This window comes from Morchella importuna (genome assembly GCF_003444635.1).
Source record: "Morchella importuna strain M04M26 chromosome Unknown Morimp01GS003, whole genome shotgun sequence".
NCBI classification, from domain to species: domain Eukaryota; kingdom Fungi; phylum Ascomycota; class Pezizomycetes; order Pezizales; family Morchellaceae; genus Morchella; species Morchella importuna.
In genome coordinates, this window is record NW_025763400.1 from 1,044,450 (window position 1) to 1,056,134 (window position 11,685).

Here is an 11,685-nt window from a genome sequence, read left to right on the forward strand (position 1 = left end):
ATGGAATCCCCCGAAACCTGTCTAACGAACGTTCTCAAGATCGTATACCTCCCCTCCTCCTCCTCCCTCTCCTTCTCCTCCCTCATTCCCCTCCTCTCCCCCATTTCCCCCTCCCCACTCACCCCAATCACCCCCAATCACCCCCTCCTCCTCCCCGCGCAATCCTCAGTGATGATGTTAACCCCATAGCAATACCGACAGGAGAACCTCTCTCGAATACCCTACACCCTCTACCGCCCTTCAGACGATAACCCACCACAACCACAGCCACAGCCACCACCACCACTACAACCCCAACTACAACAACCGTCACAACAACAATTACAACCACAACCACCACACCAACTCCCACAATCACAATCGCACTCAAGAATCCTTCCCGCGTCACTAAACCGCCACACAACAAACGCCCTCCGACACGCCGAACGCACCCTCCGCACAGAAGGAAACATCGTTTATGCGGATCGCGACAGCGTGACCCTGTGGCTATTCCAGATTGAAGGCTTCCCGTCACCACCCGGGGGAAACACCGCCAGCGGAGGAGGAGGAGGAGGAGGCGGCGCCGGCAGCGGTAAAGATGCCTGCGGCGACGACAGCATGGAGGGGGAGGTACAGGCACAGATTGCCGAGGAGGAGACGAGCGGCAAGTGGAAGAGAATCGACGCCAGGCTTCGCGATGAGTGGGGTCTTCGAGGTAGGCTGTCCCCCCTTGCCCTAGCTACGTATCGACCTTTTTTTTTGAGAGCCCAATGCTAACAACCCGCGCGCGCGCCCACACACAGAATCGTCATCCGGAACCTTCCTCGCATCCACCTTAGCACCCCCTCAACCCCCGCACACAGCAACATTTCACTCATCCTCGTCGTCATCGCGTCCCGCCACGCCTGGCTTCCCGCCCACGCCCATGTCCGGCATGTTCCCGCCCTCGTCGTCGTCGCACAGCACGCCTGCCGCGATCGACCTCACCGACGACGGCGGCGGCACCTCCGAGGACGCCTCGTCCTCCTCATCCCCGCCTGAAGACCAGTTTGCGGCCTACAAGCGCTTCATCACCGCCGTGCTGCTGTCGCTCCACTTTGAGATGGCGGCCGGCAGCGGCTACACGCCGCTCAACATCCGCACGCTCGTCTCGCCGGCGTCCCTGCGGCTGTCGGGATCCTCTGAGAAGCGCGCCGCCGCCGCCGGCAGTGAGAAGGAGGACAACAACAACAGCAACACGGGAAAGGCGGACCAACAGCAGCAGCAGCAGCAGCTCCCGAGCACGCCCGTCGTGGTACCGGAGGTTATACGACCCACGGTGGTCGCGTTGGACGCTTATCTGACCACCGCCGGAACGCTGCTGATCATACCGCATACGGAGGTGCAGCCGGCGATTCGGCGGGTGTCGTCGTGCGCGACGCGGGGTGGGGCGGCGAGCAGGAGAGAGACGGGAGAGACGTGTATATTGCGCCGTGGGGCGAGTGGGGGCGATTGCTTCCCTCTACGCCTGCGGCGGAGCCGGCAATGTCGGCGAAGGAGATGAAGTGGAAGGACGCGGTAAGGTCGTATCTGCAGGACTGCGGCATCCTCTCGACGCCCGGTAATGGCAATGGCTGGCGGAGGGACGTGAACGTGCTTGAGGAGGCGGTGCAGATGGGCGATTGGCGAAGGATCGAGATATGGATACCGTTCAAGGAGTTTCCCGGAATGGGCATGGCCGTAAAGGTGCTGTGGCCGGAGGCACTGCTGTTTATGAAGGCCAGCGAGGACGACACTATACCCTGCACGGTGGGCGATGATGATGATGATGATGATGCACAGGCTGAAGACGCTGCTACGGAGGGCGAGGACGTGTTCTGGAAGACGGTGTTTTCCGACCCGGAGTACGCACGCTTCGCGTCCGGCAGCCTATCAATGTCGCTCGCGTCGCTCGTATTTGCAGACGACGGGCAGCCGCTGCCGCCGCCGCCGTCGCGCGCGCGGAAGGACATTGGCGCGGACTGGTGGGGCACGGCGTCGGCGGTGGACTGGGCCGAGGAGTGGCTGGCGGGGCGGGAGGAGCGCGACCGCGTGGTTCAGGCGCGGCTGGAGGCGAAGAAGGCGCTGCGGCTGCAGAGGGAGGAGGCGGAGCGGCGGGTCAAGGAGGAGGAGGAGGAGCGGGTGCGCGTCAAGGTGAAGGAGGAGGAGAGGGCGCAGCAGCAGCAGCAGGTGCAGGTCCAGGTGCAGGTGCAGGTACAGATGGAGATGGGGATGGGGATGGGCATGGGCATGGGCATGGAGATGGAGATGACGGAGGCGATGGATACGAAGGAGGATAAGGCGAAGCTGAAGGTGCTGGAGCAGAAGAACCCCGCGGGCGTGTATCCGACGCCGCCGGAGGGGGGGCCGCAGCAGCAGCAGCAGCACCAGCACCAGCAGCACACGGCACAGACGATGGGCGGGGGGCCAGGGTCGACAGGGTCCGGGAGTGCGCCGGCAACAATTTCAGCGGAGGCGATGATTGGCGCGGTGGCGCTGCCGGCGACGGAGACGGAGACGGACATGGAGCTGGACTGGACGGCGGAGCTGCCGGGCGTGGCGGACCAGGTGCCGGATGCGCTGGGCGGGGGGAGGAAACAGAGCGATGCTGCGGCGATCGGGGGTCTTGCGGGCGGCACGGCGGAGGCGGATCTGTTTGGGGGCGATATGGACGATGATGATATGTTTGGGCATGCCATCACGGAGGACGACTTTGCGTTCTTTGATAATAATCCCGGGGGATTGGAGGACTTTGGGGATGATTTGGGGGAAATGGGGGAGGAGGATGTGAATATGGCGCTGGAGGATATGGATCTTGGAGGAGGAGGAGGAGGAGCGGGCAGCAGTGTACAGGCTGGCGGTGGTGTTGGTGGTGTTGGAGGCGGCGAGATGGACCTGACCATGGAGATTCCCATGCACATGCGGGAGGAAATGGTGATTTCATCCAGCCCCGCTGCTGGAGCCATGATGGCGCAGCAGCCGCCGACTATCAACATTGACGTGAGCAGAGCCGACGGACATCATCACAATCACGACCCAAGGCCCCCCGGAGGTGGTGGTAGCGCCTCTGAGAAGCAGCAGCTGGCAGAGCGCGAACCGCACATCCAGACGCCGCCGCTGAGCCCGCACCGCGCCATCCGCCTGCTGGTGCCCGAGTACTCGCTCTCGCCCAGCACGCACCACCACCACCACCACCCGCACCCCACGCCGCCAACAACCGGCGGGGCCATGAAGACGCCGCAGAACAATGGCGCGCCCCCAGCACCACCGCCTCCACCACCCCCGAGCGGGGGTGGGGGTGTCAGTGAAGCGAAGCGCAGAATGTCGCTCTACTCGCCAATCACGTTCACGACAAAGATCGAGATGGCAGATAGAAAATATGCACCCGGAGGACGGTATTTCTTGCCAGAGAGCATCAAGGACAAGGAGCTGAAGGAGTTTGAGAGCAAGCAGGGGGGCAAGCTGGAGACGACCAAGGCGGTGCCTCCCACCACGCCGGGCGGCAAGCGGAAGCGCGGCATCTTTGTGCGCTCGGTGGTGGTTGAGGAGGGGGGCGTGGAGATGGCGGCGGCGCCGGAGGTGGCGGAGGTGGTGCTGGCGGACGACGCGGTGATGGCCGAGAGCCCGGAGGACGACGAGTGCGATGCGGGCGAGTATAGCGATGACGAGTGGTCTGAGGAGAGCAGTGTTGAGAGCGATGCCGATGACGAGACGGAGGAGGATGAGGCCGATGTTGGCGGGAGGTACTATACGAGCCCGTTGGCGGTGGCGTATGGCGGCAGTGGCGGCGGCGGCGGCGGAGGAGGGAGTAGGAAGCGGAAATGGGCGTTTGAGGACGACGGCGAGAGCTCTTCGGTGGCGGAAACGACGATGAAGCGGGAGACGGGTGTTGGTGGTGCGGGCGGTGGTGTTGGTGGTGTTGGCGCAGCGGACGGGGAGGGCGAGGTGCTGGGCGAGATTGCGCCGCCGCCGTGGGAGGTGATGGTGCCAGACCCGACGGACGCCTCTCTTGTGGGCGTCTTCTCCAACATGACACTCGAGACAGACGCGGTATCGCTGGCGGGCCTGGGAGAGGCCGAGTTCATGGCCGTCAGCAGGCTTGTGCGCGAGCAGGTTGTGAGCGGGACGTCCAAGCCGCTGGGAACGCTGCTTGACGGCGGGGGCTGGGAGACGGCGGTCGAGGACGACAACGAGGAGTGGTGTCTGCTGCGCCGGCGGAAGGGCAAGGACGAGGAGGTTGTCGAGGAGGCTGCGCGCGGGCTGTTTGGCAGCGGAGGTGTCGTCCGCTGTACGCTCGAGACATATGTCACGGTGGCCGACGCAGTGATCGACCCGCCGCCGACGCCGCTGCTTGTCGGCAGAGCGGCGTCCATGCGGCCCATTGCACAGCCCAGGCGCGGCATCAATAGCAATAGTAACAACAGCAACAGCAACACCCCGACGCTCAACAGCAACAACAAGCGGTCCTCAGACCTCACGGCGCCTGCTGCCAATTCAGCGATTTTCAGACTGCCGCCACCGCATGTGCATATCCACCGTGCTGAGCAGGCGCTGGAGATCCTGCCGCCGGCCCTCCACTTCTGGGAGACGTTCGGCTTCGGCCCGTGCTCGGGCCCCAAGAACGTCATCGGCTTCTGCCTGCACCCGGCATCAAAGGCCATGGACGACGCCGCCGACGCACTCCTGGAGCGCGTCTCGTTCTCGTACGAGTCTGGCCGCTTCGGGACACACGTGCGTGGGCGGCTGGACGCGTCGGGCATCACGAACGGCGCGCTCGGCATCGGGCCAAAGGACAGCACCGGCGAGATTGACAGTCTGGAGAAGGGCGTGGTGGCGCTGATGGACGGGATGGCGGAGTTTGGGGTGGTGCTGGCGAACGGTGTGGCCGACGAGTTGCAGAATATCGTGGTGTATGTGATTAATCCGTTTGAGCACCCCAGCGCGGTGGTGGATATATGTGCGGGCTTTGTGCGCATGTGCAGGGTGTATGTGGCGGCGTGTGTGGGCGGCGGCGGCGGGGCGCAGATGGGTGCGGGGGCGGGGGCGGGGGCGGGGGCGAGGAGGAATAATTTGGTGTTGCAGATTGTGCCGGTGGGGTTTTTGGCGAGGAGGGAAGGAGGTGTGAGTCGGGGCCAGGGCGAGTGGGCGACGTTTGCGTGTGAGGTGTATAATCGATGCATGCCGACGGATGGGATGTGCTCACTGGACGAGGTATGATATTCCCATGATATTCCCTCTTCATAATCCCCTCTTCCCATGATGTGCGGTGTGCAATTGCTAACTAGACTGACCCCCAGGCACAAAAGACATTTTCACCATCAATATATCTCACCCGCTCACCGCCAAAGACAATCGAGTTCCGCGCAACAGACCCCTCGCCCTCCCTCCTGCACGAAAACTCCCTCCTGCACATCGCCTACGCCCAAAGCCTCGACGAGCGCTGGATCACCGTCGCCTGGACCGACGCCTGGGGCGAGCAGCAAGCCACCGAGAGCTACTGCCTCGGCCGCAAGCACTGCACCGTGCTGCGCCCCTTTGACGACGTCTGCCGCGACATCTGGGCGCGCACGCTCGAGATCACGCGCATCCGCCGCGTCGCATGGCGCATCATGCTGGCCAAGGTGGCGCCCACAATGCCCGCCGACGAGATCGACATCTGGGCGCGCCTGTCGCGCGCGTCGATGGGGAGTCTTACACACACGCTTACGCTGCTGACGGCGGATGTTGCCCCGCCGTTGGCGGTGGCGCCGGTGTTGCCGGCTGTGGCCCCCGCGGCGTTTAATCCACTTGTGGGGGGCGCGGGGACGGGGACGCCGCCGGGGTTGGGGGGCACGACGCCGACGCCTGGGGGTGGTGCAGGGGGGTCGATTGTGTCGCCGGATCAGTTTGGGGGTGCGGCGGCGACGCCGTCGGCGGATTTGTTGCCGGAGGTGGATGCGGGGTCGGCGTTGGTGGATTATGGGGATGAGGTGTGGGGCGTGGTGTGTGCGCACCGGTGGCGGCGGGGGCTGCTGCTGGGGATGGATGATGCCGGCAGTGCTGGTGTAGGTGGAGGGGGGTGGATGGGGTATCTGGTGAAGAGGGGGGCGCGGGGGAGGGGGACGATATGGTTGTGCTGGGCGTGGAGGTTGTGAGGGGCGGCGGCGGCGGGGTGGGGAGTGCGCTGCTGAGGGAGGTGCTGGCGGCGTGGAGGGATCTGGTCACGTTGGGGCAGTTTAAGGGCGTGGTGGAGATGGCGGGGCGGGGGCAGCGTGGTGCCGTGGCATGTCGGCGCGGCGTGGAAAGGTGTCGAGGCGCTTGGGTTTGTCATGTGATTTTTTTATATTTTATACATATGGTTTTCTTTTTTTTCCTCTTGTCACGACTTTTCATCATGGTTCGTTAGGACTGGTTTTTTTTTTTACCATTAGGCTGTTTGGCATTTCGCTTTCGTTTCGTGTTGGTTTTCTTTTTTCTTTTTTATCATTGATCATTGACATGGCTTGCTTTTTTGCTTGGGTTTGGAGGATTCTTTTTTTTTTTTCTCACTCGTCTTTCTTGGAACGGTGTTTTATTTTTATATATATATCTTCTCATTATTACTATTCCATACTTTTTCATCATTACCTCTATCTGGCCCAACCGGTCTTTTTTCTTCTTTCACAGTTAGGTTGCGGGACACCGGGGATCATCAATTGGAAAGGGCGGAGGAGGAAAAATGGGGGGGGGCGGGGGGCGGGGGGTCTTGTATGTATTGCTGCAGGAATGGCATGGACGTTGAAATATTCTATCGATACGGAAACTGGCTATGGGGTTGAGGGGGGGAGGCTACGGGGGGCTACGGGGTGGTTGGTTGGTTTTGGCTTGGTTCATCACGGCATAGGCGGGTGGCATGGGGAGCGATATATGTACATTTTTTTTTTTTTTTTTTTCTTTCATTATATTTTTTTCTCTTTTTTTCTACATCTTTTTTTTCTGTGAGTGCGGTTTTTCTTTTGCAGTGAGAGATTTGATTTTTTTTTTATATAAAAACGAGGTTTTTTTTTTTTTTTTAGAAGTGTGTTGTAGGTTTATGATGTTTTTTTTTGTTTTTTTTGTTTTTTTCTGAGCGTGGATTAGGAGGAGGGTGGATAATTTGGATTTGGATTTTGGATTTGGATTTGGATTTGGATTTGGATTTGGATTGAGGCAATTGAAAAGGGTTAATTTTTCGTATGATGTCGTGGGTTGTATAGTTGTAGTTAACTTACCGTGACGCCGTGACGCCGTGACATGTGGGGGGTGGGGTGGGTGGGGTGTTGTTGTGTCTAGGGATGTGAAATCGCAAATATATTATATCATATCGACCCATTTTACATATTGCCAAATTAGCCATGTTTGGGGGGGCTACCTGAATACATGTCTGAACCACCCAACCTCATCCAAAGAAAAGAAAGTAAATTCCACGCTTTGCAGGAGAATCTCTCTGTCTTTGTAAAGAAAGTTGATGCCCCGCGCGTTGCCAACGCATAGGGGAGCTAGCTAGCTACATGTACCCATACAAAATATAGAATTTTTTTTTTTTAGATAACGTTTTTCGATGTACTCACGAGGCTTGTAAAAAAAAAAAAAAAATCTTTTTTTTTTTTTTTGTAACCAGCTTTAGGTGGTTGTTTCGGGTAGTCAAACATATAGTACGAAAAAAGAGGAAGTAATAGGTACTACTGTACCAATACGGGATTGTGCAAAAACTTCCGAATCAAATTGGAATCCTAAATATTATACCGTAGCAATACCGTAACCCTACGGTGTTTTGCCAGATATGGTACTGGATCCACCCGCTTTTTGGTACTGTAGCTACATGTACTCTAGCTGTAAAAAAAAAGGGTATATTACTAAAAAAAAAACCTTTTATACATATACTATTCCAGGACGCGAGGTTTTATAAGAGACTGGAGATCAGAATCGTATTGTATGATCGTATCAATTGCTAACGAGAGCTGAAGGAAACCTTTTTATAATGAGTAAAGACGTTGTATTATCACTGCAACCAAATCCGTTGTCTTTGTTAAAAGAGGTCACGGTTTTACCAGAGACTGGAGAGGATCGAGTTGTATGATTGAAGTGAAGAAGTACATGTAACGAGAGAAGAAGGAACAGGCTAACAAAGTCGTGATAAACACGTACGTATCATCAAGACAACCAAATTCGTTGCCTTGACACATTAACAGTACTAATAACGAATGGCAAATGCTGTGAAAACAACAGCCTTGACAGATAGCAGCAAAGACTACCTACAAACGCTACTACTACTACTACGTGGCCATACCATACGGTCAGCTCCGGCAGTCGACGGATACTCTCGGAATCGAAAGGATGAACGGAACAGAAACGTCAGTGGCTTCATGTGTCTTTCTCAAAAAAAACGCAGCCTCGTTCCAAGGATGCCCCCCGTGCGCATGAGTGTGAGTGGGTTAGGGGTGAGTGAGAAGGTGTGATTCCACTTTCCGGGATGCGTTTTCGGCGGTAATCGCGATATGCCCCCTCCCGCGTTCCCCCGTATTGGTAGAAACGGGGCTTGGTTTTGTTTTGTACTAGCGCCTGGGGGGGGGCGATGTGGGAATCGGACGATGTTTGTAGAGGATGGATGTGTTTTGTTCTAGGCTATCCCGCCGTGGTGAATGACGGATGGCCCCAGGGTGCTGCCTGTCACCTACGTAGTGTAGCGTACCTACATGGGTAGCTTGACGTGGAGCACAGCAAGTAACCGCGATCTGGGATGAAATCACTGCGCCCATCTCTCCGGCGCTAGATACTCTCCCATGACTGCTGCGACTGCTGCGTGACTCTCTCTACTGATCTGCTCTATGCATGTACGGGCCTAACCGCGCCCCCTCCAACTTGACTACACTTCCCCCTACTACATACAAGTTAATCGCCCCAATGTGCGGGCCGCCTTTGGCGCGCGTAAACGAGTGCAACCCTACCCCTACCCCTAGATCATACCCTACCCCTACATACCCGCCCGACGCCCCGACGGGATTGCGAAAGTGAAAAAGTGAAAAGTGAAAAGTGAAGCGGATCAGAATGATTCAGCTTGCGACACCTCCCGCCCGCGCGCTGGCGTCTGTCAAAACTGAAAACCGCATTATTGTTCTTTTTTTCTTTTTTTGTACCCGTTTTTTTTTCTTTCTTGAAACACCGTGTACTAGCTAGGGGGACAGTGGACAGTTGGGAATGTCCGCCGCTCGAGGCAGGTTAATTAAGGTTTGGAGTCCGGTGAGCGGGCGGCTGTTCAAAACACCAGAGTCGCTTGACCTTTGACAATCCGACAATTGACCTCTCTGTCTCTCGAGATACCAATTCCACCGATTGGCTTGGTCTAGATATTGCCTCTCTAATTTCGGTTTTTTTCTTCTTTTAATTGCCCACCGATTCAACCCCATTGCGTGCCGCTGGTACTGTACTCTACAGGTATAAGCTATCCAAAAACAAACCCACGGGAAGATCTTCACAAGGCGCAAAAAAACAACTTTCAAAAAAAAAGAGCTGCCGGTCCGATTGGGTTCCAATAGATGGAATGCTCACAGTTAGTCTCTGTCTGTAGGTAAGGTAAGTAGGTACATATCGATCCCAATCCCAGCACCGAGTTAAGGTTAAAAACCTTTTTTTTCTTCCGCTCTGCTTATGTATGGGTATTGGTACCGGTACGTACCGGTCGATGTGTACCTGTAATTTCCGATATAATAATAGCAAGGCGTGGCATGCGGTATGGTGGTGGTGGTGGTGGTGGTGGTGGAAAAACTCTTCTGCCATGTACCGTGTATGTACGTACGGACGGACGGGACGAGCAAGAACAAGATCTATACGGTGCGCGCCCGCGATGTAGCTAGCTAGACAAAGAGCCTCATCCAATCCGATAGCTATACATGTAATCTACACTGCTGCAACACTCATCATACCATGCCTTACCTTACATCACCAGTCCCAGTCCTCTACCTCTAATCCACCCCAATCCATACGTGGGGGTCTAAATATACCTCACCCACATAAACATACATACATAGCATAAACCCGGGCGGGCGCGCATCCACCTATTTTTCGAGGAGTCTAGAGCTGCGGGAAATGCGCCTGCGATTGGCCCCACCCGCCTACGCGCCGGCTAAAATGCGCGCGATCACACGATTGGGCTCGCTTACCTAGCTTATGGGGGGCCCCGGGGGGGGGGTGATCTTCACGATACGATAAGAGACATACATACGGCCTGAGCTTTTTTGGAGGGGGGGGTCAGAGCTTCCTGATCTCTGATCTCTGATCAGAGATCACAGGATAGGTGGTGGGTCGTGTGATGGATTGACACTGGTCACTGGCCGGACTGGCCTGGCTGGCCTGGCTGAATGGCTGTGCTGTGTAGAATAGAGTGTGTACCTCTAGAGCGATCGCTTCACAGCCCACTCACTCACTACTTGCCTGCCTGCCTGCCTGACATCTGTGTGTCCAGGAAGCTTGGTCTCGAGGTACCAATGTAGGTACCGCAGTAGCCTGTAGAGCACTCTACTAGTAGAGTAGGTAGGGCTGCGGCCTAAACACCAAAGCCAAAGCCAAAACCAGCGCCAGCGCCAGAGCTAGCGAAAAAAAAAAAAAAAAAAGAGCCTCCAGCCTAGCGGCGGCGGCGGCGCGGCCGTTGTCCAAGCGAATGTCAAAATCGCGCAATATCCAACCATCGTGAAGGGCTTGTGCTAAGCTATGGGCTTAAAGTTGCAGTTGCAGCGGGATCGTCGGTACATGGCAGAGTACCTAGAGTAGGGGTTGCGGCGGATGATGGATGATGGATGGCCCGTGCTATGCTATGACAGTGGTGTTAAGCCTCCTTGTTCAGCTGGAGGAGACCAATGTCATCACTTTAGAGCCTCTAGATCCACACTTGTGTACATGTGTGTGTGGTATGGGGGATGTACTAGGCAGCAGCAGTGAAACGAAACGGGAGAGATGGAATGGGATGGACATGGGACGGATGGGATGGAATGGGATGATTAGAGTGCAGAGGGCAAAGCTAGAGGGGCAGATTAATTAGATTAGCGAGGTCATCACCTTCAGCAAGAGAAGGTAGTTTCTCAAGCAGGTACCACCAGCAATCTCACTATCCATAGAGTACATACATGTAGATGTTTTCCAGGCAGACGCGCAGAGAGCTAGAGTGGAGTGGAGTGGGGCAGGGCAGTGCGGTGCGGTGCAGTTGAACCCGTCGTACTGCAATTGACCAACAATGTCACCGCAATTCCCGGCTCTTCCCCGCGAAACGCGTAAAACGAAACAAACCACTTGCCTATGAGTCTTCCAGGCAACCACTCATAACCCACAAATCACGTGAATCCAGGATCCTCTGCAAGGGTCCAGTTCTTCCTGTGCTCTGCTCTGCCCTCAAATCTTGGTGTGTATGTGTGAGGTATGGTGGTGTACCTACTCTATCTCTGGCTCCACACACACACACCACACCACACACCTTCACCGGGACGATCATTCTCGACGGGGGGGGGAACAAAGTCGAGCTGAAAGGGACCCTCCTCATACGTTCGAAAGAGTCACAGATACTTGTGCATGACGACGTGAGTGATTTGCGTTGCTTGCTGCTTTGCTTTTTGTGTGTGTAGGTGTGTGGCATGGGTTACTTTTCGACAAGGGGGAAGGGGGGATGGAGAGGTATCGTGGGGTATGCTGTGAAACACCTGT

At 56.5% G+C, this 11,685-nt stretch overlaps 1 protein-coding gene across 1 annotated transcript; it reads left to right on the plus strand.

The window, feature by feature from the left end:
* LAJ45_01784 (uncharacterized protein) lies at nt 1–6,131 on the plus strand (the record flags this gene model as incomplete). The annotated part of the gene is made up of 5 exons (XM_046111377.1): nt 1–42; nt 202–694; nt 783–1,360; nt 1,420–5,208; nt 5,295–6,131. The coding sequence occupies 5 exons, from the start codon at nt 1–3 to the stop codon at nt 6,129–6,131; spliced, it is 5,739 nt and encodes a 1,912-aa protein (XP_045975321.1).
* Between the last annotated feature and the right edge of the window lie 5,554 nt (nt 6,132–11,685).